Source organism: Polypterus senegalus, chromosome 3 (genome assembly GCF_016835505.1).
Source record: "Polypterus senegalus isolate Bchr_013 chromosome 3, ASM1683550v1, whole genome shotgun sequence".
NCBI classification, from domain to species: Eukaryota; Metazoa; Chordata; class Cladistia; order Polypteriformes; family Polypteridae; genus Polypterus; species Polypterus senegalus.
Window position 1 is genome coordinate 272,615,853 of NC_053156.1, and position 27,524 is coordinate 272,643,376.

Consider the following 27,524-nt stretch of genomic DNA (forward strand, 5'->3'; position numbering starts at 1 on the left):
TTGAGACCCTCACCAAGCTGATTTAAACAATCTGTAAAAGCAAGAAGAAGTGGTCCACAAAGCAAACCTGTCAAAATGTTTATAGACTATAAGTATGGAAATCATTAGAACACATGTAAAATATAAGATTATTTAATGCAATGTGATGTGATGACCTACAGGGAAAAATGGCCTAATGATATACACAGGTGTGGACATTTAAGATTGGTTATTTAAAATATTTTAACTGACTAGACATATTGTTCATTTTTTTCTTTTGATCTGCAGGGTGGGATGTACATCTTCCAGCTTATTGACTATTATGCATGTAACGGCACCTGTCTTATGTTTATTGGTATCTTTCAGTCCATATGCATTGGATGGGTGTACGGTGAGTGAGCTGAGTTGTATTTCTTTTACTAAATAAATATAAAAATATAAATATTTTATTTTTTTAAATATATTTACTTCATAAATATAATTTTAGCAACTAGCCATGTTACTCCTGCCATGATGTTTTCCCCTTCCCTTCACTGGGAAAGGCGCTATATAACAAATGCATTATTATTATTATTATTACACTGAAGCTGATTAAAAACTTTGATGTTGAAATGCTATCGATTAGCCACTCTTTATAAGCACTCTTTGGCTATATATAGTTTTTACACTTAAAGTTTATGCATTGCTTGCTCTTGTTGTCAGTTCTCACTTTCATTTTATTACAAAAATGTAGACCTTAGTGTTTGTATAAAACCAAAGGCTTGCGTCACTCTTTATAAAGAGGTTTCTGCTTACCTGTGGACTGAATACTACCAGCTAAAAGACAAATCTTGTCTTTCTCTAAACTGTAACTTTTACAACAAATTCATTATAACTTGTGCTTTATGTAGCTTTCATTTTTCTTTATATTCAACTATTTCCTGATGATGATCATTCAATATCTCAGGTTTAAGAAACAGTAATGACTGATTGCCTTGAGGTAACCTGGAGATCTCCCAAGGTGTTTTCACACTGCAGGAACTTCATGAATCAGTGACCTCCTGTATTATGTAGGCCCTGGGCCACTTGTGCTCCCTGGCCACTTTCATGTGTTGTGTTCCCACTCTACAACAGGACCTGTAACCTTTATGCAAAATATGTGACGTTCAAAGAGGAGTGATGTGGTGTGAAGTGAGCTGTGTTCGGGAGATCACAGAGGAGCCTTCACCTTATTACTTCACAGCAATAGTGACTTCATAGGGAAGATTATAGCTTCAGTGCAGTGCATGGCATGGCATACCAGGTAGGCAGTTGTGTAGAGTGATGTGGCGTGAAATGTGGTGCTTCATCTTCACTGATAACTCTTCAAAGCCCAATCTACTAACAGATTTGTAAGAGGGCGCCAGTGCTTGTGGTCAACTAATCAGCACAATTCCATGTTTGAGCCCCACCAATGATAGTTTCTGGTTGAATAAAAAATACATATCCTGGAATAGGAGGTAAAAAAGTACCAGGAACTACATATCAGAAACTACAAATAGCCAGAGTTCCTGCAGTGGGAATGCTACAGAAGTTTCCATAGTTTCTATCAAATCTCTCATTCCTGAAAAAAGTTCCTGCAGTAGGAAAGCGCCTCTAGACTCGTGATTTGTCATTTCTCAATATCTTCTGCTTCAGGTGCTGACCGCCTGTATAAAAACATTGAAGATATGATTGGTTATCGTCCCTGGCCTCTGATTAAATATTGCTGGACTTTCTTCACACCAATCATTTGCATCGTAAGTCTTCAGTTGTATGTATGCATTTTCAAAACATATGCCCAAAGAATGTGAATGTGTCTGTCAAACATAGTGGCAAAGAGCTACAGAGAAACCATCTGAAGAAAGGTTGAATGGGTCAAGCTCTATTCTGCTTGTTTCTTATTTTGGTGCTAACACCGTTTGCTTTGCTTCTCTGTTGTTTCTTATTTGTAGGGTACTTTCATTTTCTCACTGGTGGATTACACCCCACTGAAATACAACAATGTTTATGAGTATCCATACTGGGCTTATGTTCTTGGCTGGGTCCTTTCTATGTCTTCTATCACCTTGGTACCACTTTGGATGCTCTTGAAGTTGACACTGGCAAAAGGAACTCTGCGTGAGGTACAGTGTATACCGAATCTGAGAGACACACACACATATTTCTCATATAAGAACACTGAAGGGTTTCACTTTTTCTCTTTTTTATCTCTGCTCTTCAGCGTTTGGTCTCACTGTGCCAGCCCAGCATCCAGTCAGACATATGCAGAACCCAGAGGAGAGCAAACAGTGGAGGACCCGACTCATCTGCGTAGTAGAAGCATGTCTGTCAAAAGAAGATCTCCAAAATAAAACACTAAGACCCTATTAAAAGAATATTCCATCCCAAAATGTGTTTGTCACACAGCAGAGCTCTGTCCTACACACAATCTAAAGATATCTCAATGATTAGATTGCATTTTTGACAGCAAATTATTCTCTGTGGTTGTGTTGAAATAATCATAAAAATGTTTATCACAATTACTGGTTGTCAGGATCTCTGAGGCATAATAATTATTATTTTAGACAAGCATTAACTGGAACTATCATTAAGCCGCTATAAACATTATGGATGTCAGACCTCTACCTATACACATTGGAATTATTAGTGCTTTAATGTAAGGCTGCATTATTTAGTAACTACCTCAGCTTCCCTGGAGGAAAAATACATTTCTACAAATTTGTATTATTAAAATCTATTTAAAATAAACTAAATGTGCTACACAGAATATATGGTCTTAAGTTTTTCTTATATTTTTTAAAACAGAGTAAGGTCAAATTTTATAAAAATATAGTTCATTTGGTTATTATTTTCAAAATAACAGAATTATATATAAGAAAATTAAAAGTTAATATGTTTCAGAAATATATGGTTTAGAAACTCTATGTTAGCTTTAAAGCACATAAAGGGCAACAAACTCTTTACCAATTACCTAATAAATACACTGTATATTATATTCAGGTTCAGAATGTTGCAACAAGTCCAGGATAAATGCAATTAAAAATTTACATTATGTAATCAGTAACATGTACTCACACAGAGACACAGATCTGCTAAAGTAGACAGGATACAAAGTGGTTATGAAAGTGATTAGCATAAATTGTTGAACTATGCCCAGCTGAAAATGGATGAGTGGAAAATGAAAACTCCAGACAGCAGCATCCCAGAAAAAAATAAAAAATAAACCTCTGCAGGGTCCACAGAGAGTTAACACTAGAATTACCAGAGCCAACGAAAATACTTGTAGATCCATCCCACCTTAAATCGCTTCTCACCTCTCCGTCAGCGTCTTTTGTCCCTTAAATGTGTTGATAAGCAGCAAGCAGCCTACTATCACATCCCCCACCCTGCACAGTTTTCTCAGCTTAAGTCTGTTTACCTGCGTGTCAGTTGCTTAGAGTTGTATAGAGTGAGAAGTCAAGTAAAATGACACCTTTTATAAATACTATATCGTTATTTGGAACACATGCATTTCATGTGTGTTCCGTGTCTACAACGATCTATGTAAACACATTGTTAAAAAAGAAACGTTTTTCATGTTTTAGTAACAATTTACAAAATGTAGACATGAAGTGTATAATGTGTGAAGCCTGAAGTCCAAATATCAAAGAAACATTTTCACAAAAGGTACAAATATAACAGAACAAGTGCGCTTTTATTCAAAAATATAACTACAGAAAAAGAACACGCATTAGGCTGTTCAACCTGAGCCTGGAACAGGAGAGAGTCCCAAGGCTTTGGAAAACATCTTGTATCACCCCAGTCCCAAAGGTACCACATCCTAGTGAGCTGAACGACTTCTGGCCTGTTGCTCTGACATCACATGTGATTAAGACCATGGAGCGGCTGCTGCTTCACCACCTGAGGCCACAGATCCGCCACGCCCTCGATCCTCTGCAGTTCGCATACCAGGAGAAGGTGGGAGCAGAGGATGCCATCATCTGTATGCTACACCGATCCCTCTCCCACTTGGACAGAGGCAGTAGTGCTGTTAGAGTTATGTTTTTGGACTTCTCTAGCGCCTTCAACACCATCCAACTTCTGCTCCTTAGGGATAAGCTGACAGAGATGGGAGTAGACTCACACCTGGTGGCGTGGATCGTGGACTATCTTACAGACGGACCTCAGTATGTGCGTCTCGGGAATGCAGGTCTGACATTGTGGTCAGCAACACAGGAGCACCGCAAGGGACTGTACTTTCTCCGGTCCTGTTCAGCCAATATACATCAGACTTCCAATACAACTTGGAGTCCTGCCACGTGCAAAAGTTCACTGATGACACTGCTATTGTGAGCTGCATTAGGAGTGGGCAGGAGGAGGAGTATAGGAAGCTAATCAAAGACTTTGTTAAATGGTGTAATTCAAACCACTTACACCTGAACACCATCAAGACCAAGGAACTGGTAATGGATTTTAGGAGGCCCAGGCCCCTCATAGACCCTGTGATCATCAGAGGAGACTGTGTGCAGAGGGTGCAAACATATAGATACCTGGGAGTGCAGCTGGATGACAAATTGGACTGGACTGCCAATACTGATGCTCTGTGTAAGAAAGGTCAGAGCCGACTATAATTCCTTGGAAGTTTGGCGTCCTTCAACATCTGCAATAAGATGCTGCAGATGTTCTACCAGACGGTTGTGGTGAATGCCCTCTTCTACGCGGTGGTATGCTGGGGAGGCGGCATAAAGAACAAGGATGTCTCACACCTGGACAAACTTGTTAGTAAGGCAGGCTCTATTGTAGGAATGAAGCTGGACAGTTTAACATCTGTGGCAGAGCGATGGGCACTAAGCAAGCTCCTGTCAATCATGGAGAATCCACTGCATCCACTAAACAGGATCATCTCCAGGCAGAGGAGCAGCTTCAGCGACAGACTGAGGAGATCATTCCTCCCTCACACTATGCGACTCTTCAGTTCCACATGGGGGGGTAAACGCTAACATTATTCAAAGTTATTGTCTGTTTTTACATGCATTTTTATTACTCTTTAATTTAATATTGTTTTTTGTATCAGTATACTGCTGCTGGATTATGTGAATTTCCCCTTGGGATTAATAAAGTATCTATCTATCTATCTATCTATCTATCTATCTATCTATCTATCTATCTATCTATCTATCTATCTATCTATCTATCTATCTATCTATCATTGACACACATTTACTACGACTGCTTTGGTGGCGCAACGGTATCAACTATTGACTGGTAATCAAAACTTCAAGGGTTTGATCCCCGACAAGTCAATTTTGAGAAGTGAGCTGCTTTTATTCTTACTATTTTAGAATAAAAACATACATTTGATTTCAGTCTGTAACAGCCTGTGTAAATGTATGATACTTGTAAAGGTTAGCTTTGTTTTTTTTTTTTTTTATTCAGTTTCATTCTTTCAGTCGCGTTCACGATCCTATTCTAACCCCATCTGACACTGCTGTTATCACGTACAGATGCGCTATAGCTCTGCACTATGTGGGGAGTAAGTAAATAAATCCAAATTAATAACATTCGATCTGGCTTTTATGTAAGTAAAATACAAATGTTGATGTACAAGTATAACAAAAGCACTTTTATTCAAGACTATAACCGAAGAAAAAAGAAAGTCACAAGTACACTGCAGAGCTTTCTGTGTTTGAGCGACACGGGCATGCTCAAAAAATACACATGTAATGCCACGAAAACTGCACGCAGATACTTCAGTTCGCAAGCATTGTTACGATAATGCATTCAGACTTCTTTTTAGGGCACATACATCATCCAGATGTAAACACTAGTGTGTATTTTTTTAAATTGCTTCCACATAGCAGATGATGGGCCTTCTGTTTGACCGAATAAGAAAGAGAAGATGTTTGACAACGCTACTTCAGTGACATGAAGACAGCATGAAGTCCAGACCATTTCAGTTCCTACAGCTTGTTCAGTTCTAATGCATGCTCGTCTATGAAGCCTTGTGTTTTTGGCTGTTGGAGGTGTAATGATTTATAAGTTGTGAAATTATCAACACTTCATTTAGACATAGGTCATTAGTAGATGTTTCTAAAAATGTCTGTGTAGACCACAAGTAAATTAGAAATAAAACAGAAACTCCTACTTACTATTAGAATCTTCTGAAAGTTTTCACTTACTGCTAGATTGTACTGGGAACTCCACCTAAGTACTAGAATGTTCGCTTTTTCATTTTTTTTTATTGCTTACTAATCACTTAGCCAGTCAGGAACCCTGTACATATGTAGTAACAATACAAATAAAATGTTTAAGAAAGGAGCAAACGTTAAATGTTTCACAATCCAGCCTACATTTCACAGGTAAGGAAACTATCCCTAATACACAAAAATAAGCTTTGTGGAAAAATGATCCTACAAACATCAGCTCTTTGCATAGGTTTTCTGACCACAACAATATGCAGTATAAAGGGCTGGGGACCCCATTTAATGTTCACAAAAGAAAAAACAAGAGGTGGAAAACAGATTTATCTCAGACATGAGCATCCTTCCTGTCTCAGGCTAGGAAAAGAATTGCACTCTGCTGCGGTGCTCCAATTGTTCTGTCATTAGTCCAGAAAGTGAACACTGACTTCAGGTAACATTTTTCTTTGACTAAAATGTGGGTGGAAAAAGCAGGACCTTAAAGCCGCAAGTGTGGATGCTGTCAATTCTCATGCGTATAAAGTTGTTTCCTATTGTCAGGCTTGGGTCACAAAGTTGCACAGGAGAGTCCAGCAGGTTTTCCAAGGAATAGAAACTTTATTGCTGTTGTGCCAGATACAAACACAACTCTCTTACACAGGCGCCAGTCCACTGCAAGGCTCATCCAGTCTGACAATACTACCGACTTTCAATTGCTGGTTTACAAACATGCATTTTTTTAAATTATTTTATTAAGACGAGAGCACCCATGAAAACACAGCTAGGACATAACCAAATCTAAACAGTGTAGATAATTCCTTGGGTGGTACTATAGTTAGGTTCCCCTTGTGAAGTTACCTTTCAACAGTATGTTTGGCAGGGCTACATATTGGCCTATACCTATTATACAGTATTATACAGTATCTATAGCTAACTGATTACTGATTACATCTTGCCTGAAGAAGGGGTCTGAGTTGCCTCGAAAGCTTGCATATTGTAATCCTTTTAGTTAGACAATAAAAAGTGTCATTTTGCTTGGCTTTTCTCTACATTCATAATGGCTAACACAGTACAACACCCTAGTACTATAGCTAACTGAAAAATTGGTCTTTACCTAGCACACTTCTAAAAAAATAAATAATTGCATATGGAAACAGAAGACACATGGAGATACTGTGTGGAATAATAAAAAACTCAACAATGAAATACACTCCCTATGAATAAACAGCTGCTTCTCCTAGAACTGTAGCAATTCAAGTTTCCTTGTTCATATGTCATATACCAGTCAGGTATAAATCTGTAGCTCACCTTTACAATGATGTTATTAAGCAAAAAAACTTACAAGTTTTTCTGTATCCATGTACAATAGACAACATCTCTATGAGGGTTTCATTATTTTTTACAATAATGTATGTCCTTATTTTCTGAATCGCATGGTTGAAATACAGCAGATAAGTGAAACTAGGAAGTCTCATTAAGTGGCTATAAAAATGTTGTCAGCAGTTTGCTCCTAGTGCCTTTTGAATTTATAATGCTTTATGACAGCAAAACAGTTGTAAAACCACTCAGTTTTTAAAATTCCAAAACTAGACAAACACACAATGCAGTGTTGGAAAATTCATACAGAACAGATTTGTATGACGGCAGAGTTAGACAGATCAAACAGTTCAATTTCAGCACATCTTATTAAAAATTAAATATGGAAAAACATGCCCAAAATGTGCCTTAAATGCCAAAGGATTAATCACATAAATGCCCTCTCCTGCAAGCCAGTGTGTTTTTATTTACCTCTTTCATACAAATGTTCATAATTTGTAGAAGAGTTCTATTAGTTTGCTGTATATTACTGGAAGAGAAGAAAAAGAGGAAAAAAACATAGTATTTCATTTAGGTCTTTTGAGAAAAATTGCTTGCAAATTTGTTGATATTTAAGATATAACTACATCAAAAACTCACATTTTTCACCAAGGCCAAGACCACAAAATAGAACCCTAAGAATTCTAAAGTTGAAAGAAGAAAACTTCATAGATCACTGAATGTTCACCTGCACTTATTTTGTCATGATCTAATAAAATTAGAGTCCAATGTTATTTTCTCACCACATTGTGGAGTTCTGTAAGCATATGTGGCATACACTGTCAACAATTTCAATATTTTCATAGATACATATAACTTTATTTTTCCCAGGGGGCTATTTGAGTTTTTACAGATGCTCTTTAAGTAAGTAAATGTATAAATAGGTTGATAAGTCAAGTCAAGTCAAGTCAAGTAGAGCTTTATTGTCATCCTAACAATATGCTTACAGTACACAGTAGGACGAAATATCGTCCTCCACAGTCAAAAGGTGCAATACGCTATATATATATATATATATATATATATATATATATATATATATATATATATATATATATGTATATATATATATATATATAACTATGATAAAAAAAGAAAAAACTATACAGTGTTATGTAGTGCTATGTAATCCAGAGAGTGTAAGGAGTAAAGAGTCCAGTGTGGAGGAGGGCAGTATGGTGTTCAGGAGCCGGACTGCTTGAGGAAATAAACTATTGCACAATCTAGCAAACCTGCTCCTGATGCTGCAGAGTCGTCTTCCAAATGGAAGAGGAGTAAAAAGTTGGTGGGAGGGGTGGCGGGGATCAGCCATGCTGCTAGTGGCTTTATGAAGGCAGTGTGAGGTGTAGATCTCCTGCAGACTGGGTAGTGAACTGCCAATAATGCGCTCAGCGGTCCGCACAATCCTCTGAAGGGCTTTGCGGTCAGAGACATGGCAGTTTCGATACCAGACTGTGATGCAGCTGGTCAGGACACTCTCCATGGTGCCTTTGTAGAAGGTGGTAAGTATGGGTTTGGGGAGGTGCACCTTCTTCGGTTGTCACAGGAAGTAGAGACGCTGCTGGGCTCTTTTTGTAAGATAGGTGGTGTTTTTGGTACAGGACAGGTCCTCTGTGATGTGAACACCGAGGAACTTGGTGCTCTTCACTCTCTCTACTGTGACGCCATCAATGCTGAGTGGAAGATGGGCAGCCTTGATCTTCCTAAAGTCAACAATCAACTTTTTTGTCTTTTCAACAATAAGAGACAGATTATTGTCTTTGCACCAAAGTGCCAGCCGTTCCACCTCTTCTGAGCACACATCCAGGTATGTTATCTGGTCCAGCCGCTTTGTGTGGTTTCACCTTAGTGAGAGTATCTAAATAAATAAATAGATACACTCACTTTGGTATGAACACACACTAGAATGACTATAAAGCAAGAAAATTGAAAAGAAAGAAAAGTTCTGACTTGGCAGTTCTTGTCACAGCGAGGCATTATCTAGACATACCGCAGTTGGTATTACAGCATTTGTTGGCCGATTTGTTGGCTGAAAGTATTCAGTGTTAGTGTGTCAGAGACAGTATGTGCAACATTGTTCATAAGAGCACCTTTTTAAGAACCAGTTTGAGGAGAACAGGCCTTTTAGCCCAAAAAAGCATGTCAATCCTATTAATCTAGATCGTCCAAAATAACATTAAATCGAGTCCTGGGGCCTCATGTATAAATGGTGCGTACACGCAAAAATGTTGTGTACTCCCGTTTCCATGCTCAAATCGCGATGTATAAAACCTAAACTTGGCGTAAAGTCAAGCACATTTTCACTCTAGCTAAAACCCTGGCGTACACAAGTTCACCATTCAGTTTTACAAATTGGCGGCACCCTGCATCAAAGCAGTGCTACTGATCCAGTGTGGTTTCCCTGTCTTTTTTAGATCCACATCCCTGACACGGCTTTATAAATACACTGAAATTCACCGCATATTGTTTATTAGTTTAAGGCATCTGATTGTAATTAACCTGTAACAATATAATGGTCCATGGAATGGTCAAACTGTTCCAAATACCATAACTGCTTTAGTGTTGTTACTCTCACTGCACCTTCTTCTTCTTCTTTCATCAGCTCCTGTTAGGGGTTGCCAGAGTGAATCATATTTTTCCATATTACTCTCACTGCACCACTCGGAGTATTTATATCACTGATACTAGTGGGGAATCACAGCTCTACAGCAGCTGATTGGAAAGTGAAATATCGGTATACAGCATCAAGCACACGCTGCCTCAGCCATGCTGTCTATTGAATTGCTTTCATATGGCAAAAGCTTCAGAGCCTTTCCTCGCGATTCAGAAACAGTGTCATCTCAAGAACTTTAAACGCACTCAATCAGTCCATTAAGTTCTCCTTGTAGAATGCTTTGTACTTATAAGTACAATCACCTCACTGTAAACTTGTGATACAGTTATAATATTACACAACCTGAGTCACTTTATAAAGTGCGCATTTACATATGATGACGATATCATTTTTTAAAATGAAATGCAGCAAAATATGTTTATTACACAGATAAAACTTTAACTTCATTTTTGTAATCTATATTGTTAATAATTAAACATTTGAGGACACGGTGCCACAGCACTAGCAAGGAGCTGGCTCTCCGTTCACGGATTGTTCCTGCCTCGCGCTGTATTCTTGGTGGGGCTGGCATGACACTGGAAGGATAGCTGGATAGAATAATTAAACATGTACTACAAAGATATTTCAATGTTTCTTAAAAGTTTTGAAGAGATAGCGTTCTAAGCTTGCTTAACGTCTACTACAGAGCTGATTATGTGGTGATTAGGTATTTGGAAATAAACAAGGAAGGACATGAATTGGGGGTTAGTACATTTGAAAGAGACAGTACTGCTGCAATAAATTATTTCATTGAAGGTTGCACATGGCACAACAAGCATCTTGTGTGAGGCATGAACAATCACTGTGCCACCGTGTTCCCATGTTTAATATGCTTTAACTCCTATCATCATGAAAATGGTATCAAGTATACATCTCAGTATACCGTAATATCATGAATGTAATGAATTCTGTGTCCTGTCGGAGGAAGAGAAAGCCCATTTAAAAGCATGTAGTGATTCACACACATAGAGCACATAGAAGTTCAAATACAAAACAAAGCATTTAACGTGCTACTTTATTTATTTATTTATTTATTTATTTATTTATTTATTTATTTTTATTTTATTAATTTTATTACAATCCATACATAGCAATCAAGTTTTAACAAAAAAAAGAATTATGTTAAGAACAGATCGATCCCCACCCCTGAGAGAGAGAGCAAGCCAAACGGTGTAAAATTTAAGGCTTGTAAAAATACCTAAATTAATAAATTCTCTGTGCTTTATAAACTTATTTTAAAATATTACTGATTAGATCCTGCCATGTTTTGAAAAAGTCTGTACAGATCCTCTAACTGAGTATTTGATTTTTTCCAATTTCAAATAATATAACACATCGGTTTCCCACTGACTTAAAAGATGAGAGTTTGGGCTCTTCCAGTTTATCAGAATGAGTCTGCATGCCAAGAGTGTAGTAAATGCAATCACAATTTGTTTGTCCTTCTCCACTTTAAGCCCCTCTGGAAGAACCCCAAACACAGCTGTTAATGGGTTAGGAGGGATTGTGAGTCCAAGGCTGTCTGAGAGGTAATTAAAATTTTTTGTCCAGAATAATGTTAATTTGGAGCAGGCCCAGAACATGTGACCTAGTGAGGCTGGGGCTTGGTTGCAACGTTCGCAGGTTGGATCATGCCCTGGAAACATTTTGGAGAGTTTTAGTCGAGACAGATGTGCTCGATATATAATTTTAAGTTGTATAATTGTATGCTTTGCGCATATGGAGCTCGAGTGAATTCTCTGCATTGCTACTTTCCACTCCTTTTCTGATATATTAATTGAGAGATCTTTTTCCCAGTGTCCTCTTGGATCTTTGAAAGGGAGGGATTGTAAAATGATTTTATATATTGTAGAGATGGAGTCTAAGTCCTTAAAATTGAGCAATATTTTTTCCGGCGTGGATGAGGGTGCAAGATGAGGAAAATCTGGAAGGTTCTGTTTAACAAAGTTCCTGATTTGAAGATAGTGAAAGAAATGTGTAGCTGGAATGTTAAATTTGGAATGTAATTGTTCATAGGATGCAAAGACGTTGTCTATATAAAGATCTCTAAGCAAGTTAATTCCAATTTCTTTCCAGATATTAAAAACTGCGTATGTTTGCGAAGGTTGAAAGAGGTGGTGCTACTTTAGTTATGATGGGACTTGAGAAACTAGTAAATTAAGTGATTTAAAGATGAAGTTTATGATGTTCTACTTTAATGACAAAATAAACTATGTGATGTGATATAAATACGTCACAGAACAACATTAAAATTTGGGGAATATGCCCCATATATTATTGATGCACTTTTGTTGGTCCAATAAGACCAGTTCACTGGTGTTTTTCAATGGCTTGTATATCATCAAAAAATGGTGGCAGGAAATCAATCAGCACGGAAATGACGTCATCAGGATGGGACCGGAAGTGACATCATCATGAAGGACTGGAAGTGACAACATCTGTATGGGACCGGGAAGTGACATCATCGTGAGGAGCTGGAAGTGACGTCATCTGCCTGGGACCGGAAGTGACGTAATCACGAAGAGCCGAAAGTAACTTCATCAGTATGGGACGGAAATTACATCATCTTGAAAAGCCGGAAGTAACATTGTTGAGGAAGTGGATGAGTCGCCATTTTCACAAATCCGAACTGGTGCAGGTATTGTAGTGTTATTTATCGTCTTTATTTCTGCAAGGTCAGAGAGGCATCATTACCACAGTACAATCCCCCATCTGTCCATTGTTCACTCATCTGAGGACCTGTTGACTGCCTCCTAAGCGCACGCGTGTGACAGTGATTAAAGTGGAAATTTCGAGATTAAAGTTGACATTTCGTGCTGTTTCCCACTGTGTGCCTATTTTTTTTTCTCTGTAAGCTTTCATATGACACTCAGACGGTGGGCTAAGACTCACCTTTTCACGGCGACTTTGATATCTGACAACTTCTTTTTTATTTCAGGCACTGTGCGACTTTGTGAGTTTGAGCTTTTGAGTTTCTTTGACACTCTATGTCACTTGATCAACTTCCTTTTGTTGTTTATACCACTGTTTAAACCAACAAATAATACGATTTTCCTTGCTTCCACTTGGTATTTGCTAAAATTTTATTCCCCCCATGCTTTTGCCATTGTCTTTTCACAGAACGCTAAGCTTCAGGGCTATTTATATTGATTTGCATATTCAAAGAGGCGTAATTCTGGGAGGAGTTTGGGGAGTGGCAGCAGGCACATGCACGTGCGTTACTTTTCACACTGACCAGGAATTATGGAGCAGAAGAACGTGGAAGTTTGGCGAATGCACAGATTTATGTGTCTGGATTTTTTGTGCATACGAACATTTCTGCTTTTGTCCTTACGCCATGTTTTAGTGTAAATTCTACGCACAGCGTTATGCATGAGGCCCCTATTTTCCACCACAGTAATTTAATTTATTATAAATTATTATTTATTACACAGTAATTTATTCCATGTGCCTATAGTTTTTTTAACATTTGTGTGAAATATTCCCTGAACAAGTTTCCAGCTCTGTATCTGTGTTCTTGCTGCAGAATTTATTGTAAAGTAACAACTTGGATATACTGTACTAATTCCTTTCATAATTTTGCACACGTCAATCATGTCACTTCTGAATTTACATTTATTTAAATTGAAAAGGTTTAACTCCTTCAACATCTCCTCATAGTTCATTCCTTACAGACCTCTAATCCGCCTTGTTGCTCTCCTCTGAACTTTCTCTATCACTTCAAGTCTTTTTTGTAATATGGAGAGCAGAACTGAATACAGTACTTCATGTGAGACCTCACTAGTGCATCACATATCGTAAGCTTAACCTCCCTTGACTTGAACTCCACATATTGTGCTACATAACCTAACGTCCTATTAGCTTTCTTGATCACTTCCATATACTCTCAGGATATAGAGAGTGATGAGTTTGTTATGATTCCTAGGTCCTTCTCATAAGCTGCACTTTCAAAATGCAGACCTCCCATTGTACATTTTAATCTAATATTCCTTCTTCCTATGTGCAATACTGGTAACACTTTAGTTTAGGTACTGCAGAAATGCATCTGTTCCTTATTTCCTCTAATGTAACAAAACCTTAACAAACATTTCACTTGGTCTTCATAACACTTGTAAAACATCAGTATATCAGCAATTCAACTCTATGTAGTGTGACATATTAACATGATAGTAAAATGGTTAATATGAATGCTTCACAGGTCTTATACTAAATATGTAACATCAAGAGAAATATGTCTCAGTTAAGCCACCTCAAACCACTCCAAAGTGACGTTTTGCTAGGAGATCACATTGTAAAGATGAATAAACACTTTACCAATGCTTTGTAAGTGTTATGAAGACACAAAAGAGTGTTTGTTAAGGTCTTGTTACATAAGAGTAAATGAGTAATAGATGGATTTTTGCAGTACCTAAAATGTTACTAATATCTTACGTTTACTTACATTTAGTTTCATTAGCCAAAAATTGGATCAAGCCTGTGTACTAATCCACATCCCCCTGTACAAATTTAGCTTATTCTCCATTATCTTCTCTTCGTGCTAGTTTAGTGTCATCTGAAAACTTAAGCAGCTTATTGATTATATTCTTGTCTACATCATCCAGGTCTTAGTTGGAGGAGATCATATCTTAATATGTTATGACAAGACTCTGATTTGTCCACTATTGTGTGTATTTTACATTGCTATTTTATTCTATCATTTATTATGAGACATCACAGGAATGATGCCACCCAGCATACTTTCTGAACACATAACCCAAGCCCATATCTCCCTCTGTCCTTCCACTTTTTTTAATGACTTCTGTGATTTGCTTAATGCTCAGTAGATGTCACTTCTTTTTTCTTTCTGCCATTTGTTGTTTTGTGCTGTAAACACAGGACCACAGTTCATTTTGCCAGTCTCTGTTTACATTTAATAAAGTTTGATGTTCAATCAGTGAGTCAGTCATTTTCCAGCCCGCTATATCCTAACTACAGGTTCACGGGGGTCTGCTGGAACCAGTCCCAGCCAGCACAGGGAGCAAGGCAGGGCACACACACACACCAGGGACAATTTAGGATCGCCAATGCACCTAACCTACATGTCTGTGGACTGTGGGAGGAAATCGGAGTACCAGGAGGAAACCCATGCAGACATGGGGAGAACATGCAAACTCCACGCCGGGAGGACCCGGGAAGCGAACCCAGGTCTCATTACTGCGAGGCAGCAGAGCAACCACTGTGCCACCGTGCCACCCGTTTGATATTCAATATTAAACAAACATAATAAGTACACTTGATAATTAATTCTGAACACAAGGACCCTGGTTTTCTTAGAAAAAAGTTTCCATTCACCAGGGGCCTCATGTATAACGCCATGCGTAGAACTCGCACTATAACATGGCGTAAGCACAAAAGCCGAAATGTGCTTATGCACAGAAAAATCCAGATGCAGGAATCTGTGCGTACTCCAACTTCCACGTTCTTCCGCTACATACTGATCAGTGAAAAGTAAAGCTCGTGCATGCGATTTATGTAACGCCCCAACTCCACCCAGAATTACACCTCTTTCAATATGCAAATGAAAATAAATCGCCCTTAAGCTCAGCCTTCTGTGAAAAGACAATGGGAAAAGCACGGGGAAAATATAAGAATTTCAGCGAATACCAAGTGGAGGCAAAGGAAAAACATACTATTTGTTCAAATAAACCGTGGTATAATCAACAAAAGGAAGTTGATCGAGTGACATAGCGTGTCAGAGAAACTCGAAAGCTCAAGTCCACAAAGTCCCACAGTACCCGAAATAAAAAAGAAGTCACATATCAAAGTCGCCGTGAAAAGGCGAGTTGTAGCCCACTGTCTGAGTGTCATATGAAAGCTTATTAGGTACAGAGAAAAAAGGCACACAGTGGGGAAAAAGCACGAAATGTCAACTTCAGTCTTGACATTTCCACTTTAATCACGTAGTTTATTTTGTCATTAAAGTAGAACATCATAAACTTCATCTTAAAATCTTTTAATTAACCAGTTTCTTAAATCACATTGTAATTAAAGTAGCACGTTAAATGCTTTGTTTTGTATTTGATCTTCTATGTGCTCTATGTGTGTGAATCACTACTTGCTTCTTAAACCGGCTCTCTTCCTCCGACTGGACACAGAATCCATTACATTCATGATATTACAGCTCTCTGAATAACTAAAATACTGAGATGTATACGTGATATCATTTTCATGATGATAGGAGTTAAAGCACGTTATTAAACATAAGTTTCACGGCACAGTGATTGTGTGCGATCTTCGATGAAATAATTTATTGCAGCAGTACTCAGGGGCGGCTCTAGGCTTGTGGTGACACTGGGCAGAGGAAGAATCGGTGGCTCCTTCGCCCGCCAATGTCAGTAAGGTAGCTTAAGCACGGTGGATGGCCACGTCCGTTGCAGACACTTCATCTCGTGCTCATGACACAAGCATTTAACTTTTGCCGAAATTTGTCGCTGCATTTTTAGCTGTGTTGTTATTTTCTCTTTCTGTTTAAGGAACATTTAAGGAACATTGAAATATCTTCGTAGTACATGTTTAATTATTCTATCCTTCACGACACTCCCAGTGAAGAATATAGATTATTTAAATGAAGTTAAAGTTTTATCTTTATAATATAATAAACATATTTTGCTGCATTTCACCTAAAAAATGATATCGTCATCATATGTAAATACGTGCTTTATAAAGTGGCTCAGGTTGTGCAATATTATAATTGTAGTGCAAGTTTACAGTGGGGTGATTGTACTTATAAGTACAAACAGTTCTACAAGGAGCACTTGATGGACTGATTGAGTGCGTTTATAGTTCTTGGGATGAAACTGTTTCTGAACCGCGAGGTCCATACAGGAAAGGCTTTGAAACGTTTTGCCGTGGCTGAGACAGCGTGTCCTTGAAGCTGTATACCGATAATTCTCTTTCCGATCAGCTGCTGCTGTGATTCACACTCAGATACAGTGATATAAATACTCCGAGTCGTGCAGTGAGAGTAATATGGAAAAAGATGATCCGCTGTGGCAACTCCTAATGGGAGCAGCTGAAAGAAGAAGGTGCAGTTAGAGTAACAACGCTAAAGCAGTTATGGTATTTGGAATACTATGGCTATTCCCTGGACCATTATATTGTTACAAGTTAATTACAATCAAATGCGTTACACTAGTAAACAGTATGCGATTAGTTTCAGTGTATTTATAAAGCCGCGTCAGGAAAATAAGGAGTAACCACACAGGAACAGTAGCACTGCTTTGACGCTGGGTGCCGCCAGTCTGCAAAACCGAGCGGAGAACTTGCGAACTTGTGGTATGAGGTACCGTGGAAAAGTGCGTGGCTTTACGCCAAGTGTAGGTTTTATACATCGCAATTTGAACGTGGAAAAGTTCTTACGCGACATTTCTGTGCGTACGCGCCGTTTATACATGAGGCCCCAGAATAGTACACATTAGGTTACCATAACCTAAAATGTTTCGAATATCGACATAATATCCTTGTCTATGTGCTTCAATGTCTTGTCTGCTTATTCCTCCTTGTTCTTCATTACTTAATTACCATCCGTGATGTGCTTGATGCTCTTCTTTTTCTTTCTGCCATTATGGTTGTTACCACTTAGTTTCTTGATCAGCTTGCATTTAAAAGACATGACCACAGGTCACTTTGCCACCCTTTAGGGACATTAGTTTTCCACTACTTAAAAAGTTATATTCTTGCTTGTTTGTCTGTTTCAGTGTCTTGTCTTCTTATTCTTTATCACATATTCACCTTTCTGCCATTATGGAGGTAATAACTTAATTTCTCAATCACTGCTTAAACACAAATGATCTAGCCACAGTAATTCATAAGTGGCCACTGACAGGGGGTGCCTGGACAGCCCCGGAGCCTTGGTCTGCAGCACTTCTGCCACACCCGGAAGTGTTGCCGGAAGATGACCTGGGCCGGATTTAGACTCGATAAGGCCCTAAGCTATTTGAGACATGGGGCCCTTTATAAGTCCAGATATTCTATGTAAGTGCCAAATATGATTTGTTTTGGGGGCCCCCAAGAAGGGGCCCTAAGCTATAGCTTGTGTAGCTTATACGTAAATCCTGCACTGAAGATGACCGAGGAAAACCTGGAGCAGTATAAAAGAGACTGCTTTACTCCATTCAAGTAGCCGGAGTCGGAAGGCAGAGGACGGAGCTTGCAAGAGAGGAGTGGAAGCGGCAGTATAAAAGAAGGAAGGAAAAGGACTGAGCATTGTGAGGTTTGTGCACTGTGTGCAAAGAAGAAAATAAACAAATGTTTGTCATCCTGGCTGGAAACATCCACAATGGCATCCTAGATGGGACTATCTGCCTGTTAACTGGCAGGGAACACAACAAAAAAATAATTTTGTGGACAGCCCAGCACAGCAGACGAAGGCACACACACACCCTGGCTCCGGAGCTGTCCAGGCGCACTTGGTTGGTGGCCGCAGGCCCCAGCAGGGTTGAGCTTCAAAGCTCCCCCAATGCAAACCAGGGGGTTGCCCTCTAATGTCCCGGGGGAGGCCCTCGGCTATCTTCTACAATATATAAACATATATATGTACATACATATATGTGTGCGGGTGTGTGTGTGCGTGTGCACGCGTGTGTGTGTGTGTGTGTGTTATATAGTACCTACCAATCGCAAAAGTAACTACACCAAATGAGCCCCATATAGGGTGAAGCATATGTCATGTACTCTTTGTATTATTCAGCAGGTACTATATAAAATGTCTATGGCCTGGAACCCCTGCAGATTTTATTTTTTCTCCAGCTGCCTGGAGTTTATTTTTTGTTTTTTCTGTCCTCCCTGGCCATCGAACCTTACTTTTATTCTGTGTTAATTAGTGTTCTCTTATTTTAATTCTTACTTTGTCTTTTTTTTTCCCGTTCTTCATCATGTAAAGCACTTTGAGCTACATTATTTGTATAAAAATGTGTTATATAAATAAATATTGCTGTTGTTGTTCTGATCTGCTTCTTGCAGCTGAGGGAAAGTGGCAGATGTTTGCCAGCTGGCCAACCAACCACATGCGTTACATTGTAGGTAACCACCCAAATATCAGATTGTGATCAGACCTATGCATATATATATTGTGGCGAGTGGCTGGGGGCGTTATCCAGCCGGGATGCCTGGAAGGACCAAAGGAGGGAATACGCCTCCTCCAGACCACGAGGGAGCGACTGCCCTGGTGGCCATGGGGACCACGGGAAAGGAGCATGGAAGTTCAACCATATTGGGGCCCAGGGTCACCGCCAGGGGGCACCTAGATGCCTGAAGAGCCCTGTTCCTCAGTACTTCCGCCACACCCTGAAGTACTGGGGGAATGGAGACCAGGGACACCAGACTTCCGGGTGTACAGCTGGCACTTTCGACCCACCAGGGAGAGCCGGCAGAAGCTCATTGGAAGGCACCTGGAGCACGTCTGGGTGTGGATAAAAGGGGCTGCCTCCCTCCATTCAATAGCTGGAGTCAGATGGAAGAGGACAAAGCCTGGAGGAGAGGAGAGGAGGAGGCGGTGAAGGAAAGGCATTGTTGAGGAAGACCTGGACTTGAAGGGTGATTTGGTACGGGAGTACTGGGGTTGTGTGCACTTGTAAATATGGAAACTGTAAATAAATGTGTGTTGGTGAACCAGTGGTGTCCGCTTGTCTGTGTCCGGGCCAGTCACCACAATATAACGGAGGCACGTTAAACGAAACAAAGGATTTATTTTTCTTCAGCTGTGGGGCACGTCTTCCCCATGTCCCACAGACCCTACACAGTCCCCAAAACACTTCTTCCTCCACTCCTCCCAGGCATCTTTGTCCTCCTCCTTCTGAATAGTGGCTGTAGGCTCTTCTTATAGACCACCTGGAAGTGCTTGAGGTGATACTTAACCTAATTCAGGCTGCACTTCCGGGTGTGGCTGCATTCCAGCCCATGCGGGCTCATAACCCATGCAGCTCCTCCCAGTGATGGTTATGGAGCCCAACAGGGCTGAGCCCTGAAGTCTGACGCCTGTGGCCCCGATGTAACTCAGGAGGGCTGCCACCACGCATTCCAGCGGACATAGTGTGAATCCCATGGCTGCTCCCCCGGACCCAGTGTAAAAGGGGCATCGCAGCTGGGGGGTTTGTTGGGTGGTGGTGGGCAAGTGAAGCAACCAGAAGGCTTTGCCCTTAGTATATATATAAATATATACATTCAGGAATAAAAATAAATAAGAGCAAGCTATTCATATGAGTGTAAATCTCATTAAATACATACTCTTTTAGAATAGCCATTAATCTGAGGCCCTGTTTTCTTGTAGAGAACAAAGGGTGCTGACATGGAAATGTAATAGTTTTTCTGCTTATTTATTGTTATATTTATTGAAAAAACTTGTGTTTAATTGTATTTTTTTTCTTTTTATCGATTATGCATGCAAATTGCAATGAAGAGATGCATCCATCAACATGCTGTCCAGTATTGTGTGTTTAGGTTTTTCGCTACAAATGCCCCTCAAGTCCTGGTTGTCATGGACACTCTCCTTATTGCACATATAGTTAATCCAGTCCTGTTCTCCAAGGCCCAAGTCCTCCTACTTCTCTGCTGAGTAAACACAAAAGCAAGTTCTCATTTGATTTTCACAGAACTTAATGACTTAATGTCAAAGTTTCAGTTTGTGAGTTTGAACATTTGACGTACACCATATGAATAGTGTATTCAAATTGTATGTGTGTAAGTGCAGTAGTGTCACAGCAAGAGAACACTTCAACATTTCAAGTGAAATTGATTGCCAGTCTTGTATCTATGAAATCAGAACATTTTAAAATGTATACTTGACACACAGACGTCATGAATAATCAGTGAGGTAAAAAACACCAATAACCACCTAGAATTCCACATCTTACAAGTATAAAAGGAGAACTGTGCCAATAAAGCAGAAAGAAGAAGAAAACTCACAACGCTAGCAACAGACTGTGGAAACTGTAAGTCAAATCCTCTTCTTTACATAGATGCTTTCTCTCTTAGATTATTGTATTTGTTTCCTTAGATTTGCTGTTTTTTTCCTTTCATACTTATCTTTGGTCTTCTTGACACATGTTTAGGAAAACCTATTGATTATTATTATTATTATTGACATTTATTTGGAAAGAAGTACAGGAATAATTCTACATTATAGACAACTGCTATGAAACATTTCAAAACACAGACCTCTAAGATTACCAATATTGTATTTTCATAAGTTTCCTAATTATTTTCACTTTGTATGTGTTTCAGATGTATTAGTTGTATCTTTATTGATGACAATCTAAAACAAAATATATTGATAATCAATTTAATATATTGACAACAAAACAAATATCACTTGGAGTACAACAGCAATTCATACAATGCTCTTATCAGTAGATATCCTAAGAAACACTGAGGCATACTTAAGAACTATAACAGAATATAAGGAGGGTGAAAATAAATCATCAAACAATATATCTAAAAAGTGTAAACATATCAGGTATAGCATTCCTTATCATCACAACTGGGAAAGGAACTAACCAGTTGTTTTATAGTAGAAAAGGTAATGTGAATTTAAACACTCGAACTGGTTACTTTAATGTTCTGGAAGTTACTTGATGTTCTTGATTTTGCTTACAGAACAAGTAGTTGGAGTAGGAGTAGTAGTAGTAGTAGTTGCAATAAGCCCCTTGTTCAACATCTACCTATAGCTCATTAATCTTCAACAACCAAACATAGGAAGGTCCATCTGGCAAACCTGTGAACTTTCTTAATCTAAAACTGGGTAGCCTGCCACAACTGCACCACGAGTAACCACAAGTAAACGAGGCTCCACTTCATAACACAATACTCACCCTTATTCATACATGTTCAGCTTAGAGTCTCAACTCAATATTAGGAAAACGTGAAAACTCTACACACAATGACCAGACAGGGTTTTGAACCCAGCATTCTGAAATTGTGAGATGGTACTTCCATCCTGTGTGTCTCCATGCTATCCCAGCAACACAGCTTTTCTTTACTTCTTTAGCTATGGAATTTAAATATTATGAAGAATATTTTCTTTTACAATCTGTGCTTTCAATGACATGGAAGTCAGTGGTTTGGACTTTAGAGAGCTAAAAATACAATTAGTTAAACCATACAGAAAATTATGTTTATCCAAAATATGTTTCAATCACTACACATTTCATGAACTTCTGCTGGAAATTTGTGTGGACACAGAGTATAATTTTTAAAACTATATTTTGCTTTCCTCCTTTAGGTTTTTGCAAGTTCCTAAGACATCATGGCTCCTGGAAGGGTGATGGCCAGTCTACTGCTGGTGTCCATGTTTCTGGTACTAGTTGACCAGACAGAAGGATTTCTCAGCTTTTTCAGCCCCACTGACATGAAGAAGATGCTGGTAAGACACAAATTTCTTTAAACAAAATGTTGTCAAGATAGACTATGATTCCCTTGACACTAAATTGGACTAAAACTGACTCAGAAAATGGATCCATCATCACTCAGTGTTTTTGTCTTCCATCACATTCTTCTTTGGTCATCTTGTCACATTTTTAGGTGACATAATTAGATAGAAAATTATCAAAGTAACAATGTGGCTTTTAAATGTACATATTGTGCTAAGCTTTTATCTAAAGTGAACTACAAATAATATCACATAATGCAGTTGCTCTCCCATTTTTACAATAAGAGCACTGTCAGGTTAACTGATTTAAACGGGTCAAAATGTGAATCAGTGGTGCAGATTGAACTGACATCCTTGTGCTTTGCAATTCATGTTTTAGCTAATAGACCACTCTGGCTTTATTATGTTGGATATAATTATACAGATGATAGCATAAAAGTGCTGTGGTTAGTGATTTTACCTCACAGCTCCAAACTCCTGAATTTTAATCCCAGCTCAAAACACTGCACTTTGTGGAGTTTGCAAGTTCTCTTCAAGTTTTCATGGGGTTTTTCTCTCAGTATTTAAGGTTTTCTCCAAATCACAAAGAAATGCAGGTTAGGGTTAATTGGACAATTTAAACTTGCTTGGTATGACTGAGTCTGGATGTTTATATCAGTGTGCCCTTTGATGAACTGGTACCTCATCCAGACCTGGATAGTTTCTGTTTTGCATCTGCTAGAATAGACTCCTGAACCTGATTAACAATGATTGGATGGATGACTTATTACACAGGACTTTGAACATCTCTACAATGTCACTCAAGGCTGGAGTAAGACCCTCAGAGGCTCCTAGGGGACTTACCTCCTTAACAGAGAGCTGATCTTACCTTTAACAGTGAGGAGTGATATTTTTGGCCAAGACTTAAGCATTTAATAGTCTACTTTGGGTCCATTTGGTCACTTCTGCACGCAGGTACTGCATCATTTCATCAAGCTTTGGGAGCATTTCATTGAGCTGGGCACCACCCCAGAATACTCTGGTGGTAAATCTGCCCCTGGTGTTACTGATTAATGGCTTATGTGAAAACAATGTTTACTATAAACTTACAAGGATTTTAACATGAAACTATGGTGGCTCTGAAGTGCAATGCGCAAAAATTAATTAAATCATGCCAAAACAAATCAGAAAACACAAAAACAAACTGGAAAAACACAAACACAAATCAGAAAACCCACAAACAAATTAGAATACACAAAAACAAATTGAATACACAAAAGCAAATCAGAAAATGCAAAAACAAATATGAAAATGCAACAACAAATCAGAATATGCAAAAACTAATTGAATATTCCAAAACAAATGAGAAAACATAAAAACAAATTGAACTTACAAAAACAAAGCAGAAACAACTAATGCAAATGGAATAGCATGCAACCAAAATGACGACTATACAAACAAATTGAGAAGCATGAAAACAAAAAGAGCAGCGCAAAACCCAAAAATTAAAGAACAGTGAAAGCTAAATGTAAATCACAACCCAATCCCAGCATTTCAATGAGTGGTATGGTGGAAATGAGAATGCTGAAAGGTAAAAGGGGTCTCTTATCTTTTTTCGACATTTTTAGATATTTTGCATAAAACTGAGCAATCTCGGCCAAAGCAGTGGCAGAACTGACTTGGATTTTACCAGTAAATGGGGTTGTATCCAATAGAAATCCAATAGAAATCTAACATGTCTACTACAAGCATAGCAGAACAAATTTGATGCCTCGATATCAGATAACATCAGCCAACTAACAAATCACATAAAAAAAAATAAATGTTGCAGATGATTGCTTATGGTTGGCTATGTGTGTCCTGCAACACTATGGTGCCATCACGCTGTCAGCTTTACTGTGTGGTTTTCTAAGTCAGTACAGGACTGAAAAACTTGTGTGTGTAATACTTTGTACTACTAGGGTGTTGTGCTATGTTAGCCATTATGAATGTAGTGAGAAGTCAAGCAAAAAGCATATTGTAATCTTTTTAGTTAGCCAATAAATTGTGTCATTTTACATGTGTAATACTTAAAATGGATCCCCAGCAAGTATGCAAAAGTTTTATGCCTAGTCATTAAAAAATAGCTAAATTGACAGTAGGGATTCAGCGTCATTGTTTCCACCACACCACCCGTTAAAACCCCCGTAAATGATTTGTGATATATTGCCATTTTTTTTTTTCTTTATAACCTCTAACTTTTCCAGCATTTGAGATAGCATTTAAAAGAGTTACCAGACTGAAATATGAAGAAAGTCATGAAAGACATACAACTGTCATACGCTAAATGACTTTCTAAATATGGCGATATCAAAAAATGAGAGTGAAGTATGGAGCAAACTACCTGAATCACACTGGATCTGAGAGTGAAATGATCAAAAGTGCTGTTGTAACAAACTGTTATGGGAGACTCCACAAAGAGAAACAGATTTCTACTTCATCCACAAATACAAAAGTAATGACACTACCACAGTGCCCCTGAGTCCGAATGCGAGGGGGACACACTTCTCCGGTGGACGTGCACTGTTCAAAAGAGTGGAAATATCCGGAGGAACTGTCTATAAAAGCAGCCCTGTGAGCAGTGGGCACAAGGGGGTGCAGGTGAGTGTAGATACCACACTTTCACCTGTGCATCCATTGGCAGCTAAAGCTCATCGGTTCTGGTGCTTCACCGCTGGTGAGCATCATATTTGGACCCTGGTATTGTGTCAGCTCACAGAACCGAGGGAATGTGTGGCATATGGGTTAGCCCTGATGCTTGTTGTGGCGTGTATGAGCTGAAATAATCTCATAAACGGTACTTGTTAGGGCCACATCCTGGCAGTCTGGCTTAAAGAGGCTGATTCCATTTTTCCTTCTCTCTCTCCCCCGAGTCGTTACAATTCATTTTAGGTCCACACATAATACTACAACGTTGTTGATGTGAAAAGTGAATAATACTAGGAATACAAACTGTCATACAAACATACATTGCGCATGTCAGTAGCATGTATGCTAGAGCAATACAAAAAATGCTAATATCAAATATTTTTCAAAATGGAGTGCTGTCGGCATTAAATCATAGCTTTTCTACCAATTATATATATAATGTAATACTTCAAACACTGCTCTGGCAGAGAGTGCTTGAAGTTATGCAAACATAATTTCTGTCAAATTATAAAATGTGATAATCTTCTTAAATACGAGTCTCTCACAAACATAAAGGTTTGGGGACAGCCCCAGTTTAATGTCGAAAGGACAAAGAAAAAGACAAAACATGTTGTAAGTGGATCAAAAACCAGTAAGTATTTGACGATCGTTACACATCAAAATGGCGTTTTTATACAGAGATAAAAAAATGGAAACAGGAAGTGAGTTGGCCGGAGATGACATCGAAGCTTTGGTACAGAAACAACGTCATCAAGGATGGACCGGAAGTGATGTGGCATGGATAACGATGTCATCAGGAGGAGCTGGAATTGAAGTCATGTGAAGGGGCCGGAAGATATGTCATCTGGGTTGGATGGATGTGACATTTTTGGTGGCCATCTTTAGAATCCATCCTTGTATGTTTATTTTCCTTCTTTTTTCTGACAGAGAGAGAGAGAGAGAGAGAGGCACCGTTACTGTACATCAACCCTTCATCTCGCGATGTTTCACTCACCTTTGAGCTTACTGACTGTCTTCTAAGCACACGTGTATTACAATAAAAACACCTAAAAATGATTTAAGAGGTCTCTTTTACCTTTCAGCATTCTAGCATCCACCACACAACTCAATAACCTGGCACTGAATCATTATGAACGTTTAGTTTTCACTGTTTTTTCCACCTCGATTTGGGTTAAGCACTGCTCTTTTTGTTTTTATACTTCTCAATTTTTTGCGGAGTTGTCATTTTGTTTGTGTGTTGCTCCAGTTGCATTTGTTGTTTCTGATTTGTTTTTGCATATCCAGTTTATTTTTGCATTTTTGTGTATTTGATTTGCTTTTATGTATTCTGATTTGTTTTGCTTATTCAATGTTTTTGCAGTTTCTGGTTTGTTTTTGCATATTCACTTTCTTTTGCATTTTCTCATTTGTTGTTTGCGCATTCATTTTGTTTTTGCCGTTTCCAATTTGTTTTTGCGCATTCTGATTTGTGTTTGTGTTCACAATTTGTTTGTGTGTTTTCTGATTGGTTTTCGCATGATTTAATTTCTTTTTGTGCATTGCACTTCTGGGTCATCATCTTTATTTGATGTGGGAAACAGTCCGTACACAGACAGGTAGACAGACATGGTTTTAAATCGCCCAACACACGTTTATTTACAATATACTATTTACAAAGTGCACACACAACCCACTTCACACCAAAGTCCAGGCCTCTTTCCTTAATGCCTTTTCCTCAGGTCTGCCTCCACTCCTCTCCACCGAGCTCTTTCTCCACTCCCGACTCCAGCCATTGAAAGGAGGGAGGCGGCCCCTTTTTTCCTCACCCAGACGTGCTCCAGGTGCCTCCCAATAACATTCCGCCGGCCCTCCCAGCACTCCGAGAGTCCCTGGTCTTAATCCCCCCAGCACTTTCGGGTGTGGTGGAAGTGCTGAGGGAAAGGGCTCCTCAGGCATCTGGGCGCCCCCTGGCAGTGACCACAGGCCCCTATAGGGTTGAGCTTCTAAGCTCTGTTCTCGTGGTCCCCAAAGCCACCAGGGCGATTGTCCCCTCGTGGTCTGGAGGAGGCGTAAGCCCTCCTCTGGCCCTTCCGAGCATCCTGGCTGGGTGCCATCCCCAGCCACTTGCCACAAAGCTTAAACTGATATAACATAAAGATTATACAATAAAAAAGCTAATTACCAAAAAAATGTGTAGCTGTTTTAAATGTGAAAATGACCTTTGGCAGAGTCGCAAACAGACCGATGGGAGAGCATTCCAGAAAGCTATCTAAGCATTGACAAATGGTGTACATGTGACAATAATGATCCTATAAACCTATTTATAGAACCT

At 39.0% G+C, this 27,524-nt stretch overlaps 1 protein-coding gene across 1 annotated transcript in view; it reads left to right on the forward strand.

The window, feature by feature from the left end:
- Window positions 1-2,730, forward strand: part of LOC120526179 (sodium- and chloride-dependent GABA transporter 2-like) — a 40,753-nt gene extending 38,023 nt beyond the window's left edge. The window contains exons 12-15 of the mRNA XM_039749200.1: window positions 268-370; window positions 1,636-1,736; window positions 1,932-2,102; window positions 2,201-2,730. Coding sequence (XP_039605134.1) covers window positions 268-370; window positions 1,636-1,736; window positions 1,932-2,102; window positions 2,201-2,293 — 468 coding nt within the window. The 3' untranslated portion in view covers window positions 2,294-2,730. The remainder of the gene's footprint in view (window positions 1-267; window positions 371-1,635; window positions 1,737-1,931; window positions 2,103-2,200) is intronic.
- The last annotated feature ends 24,794 nt before the right edge of the window (window positions 2,731-27,524 follow it).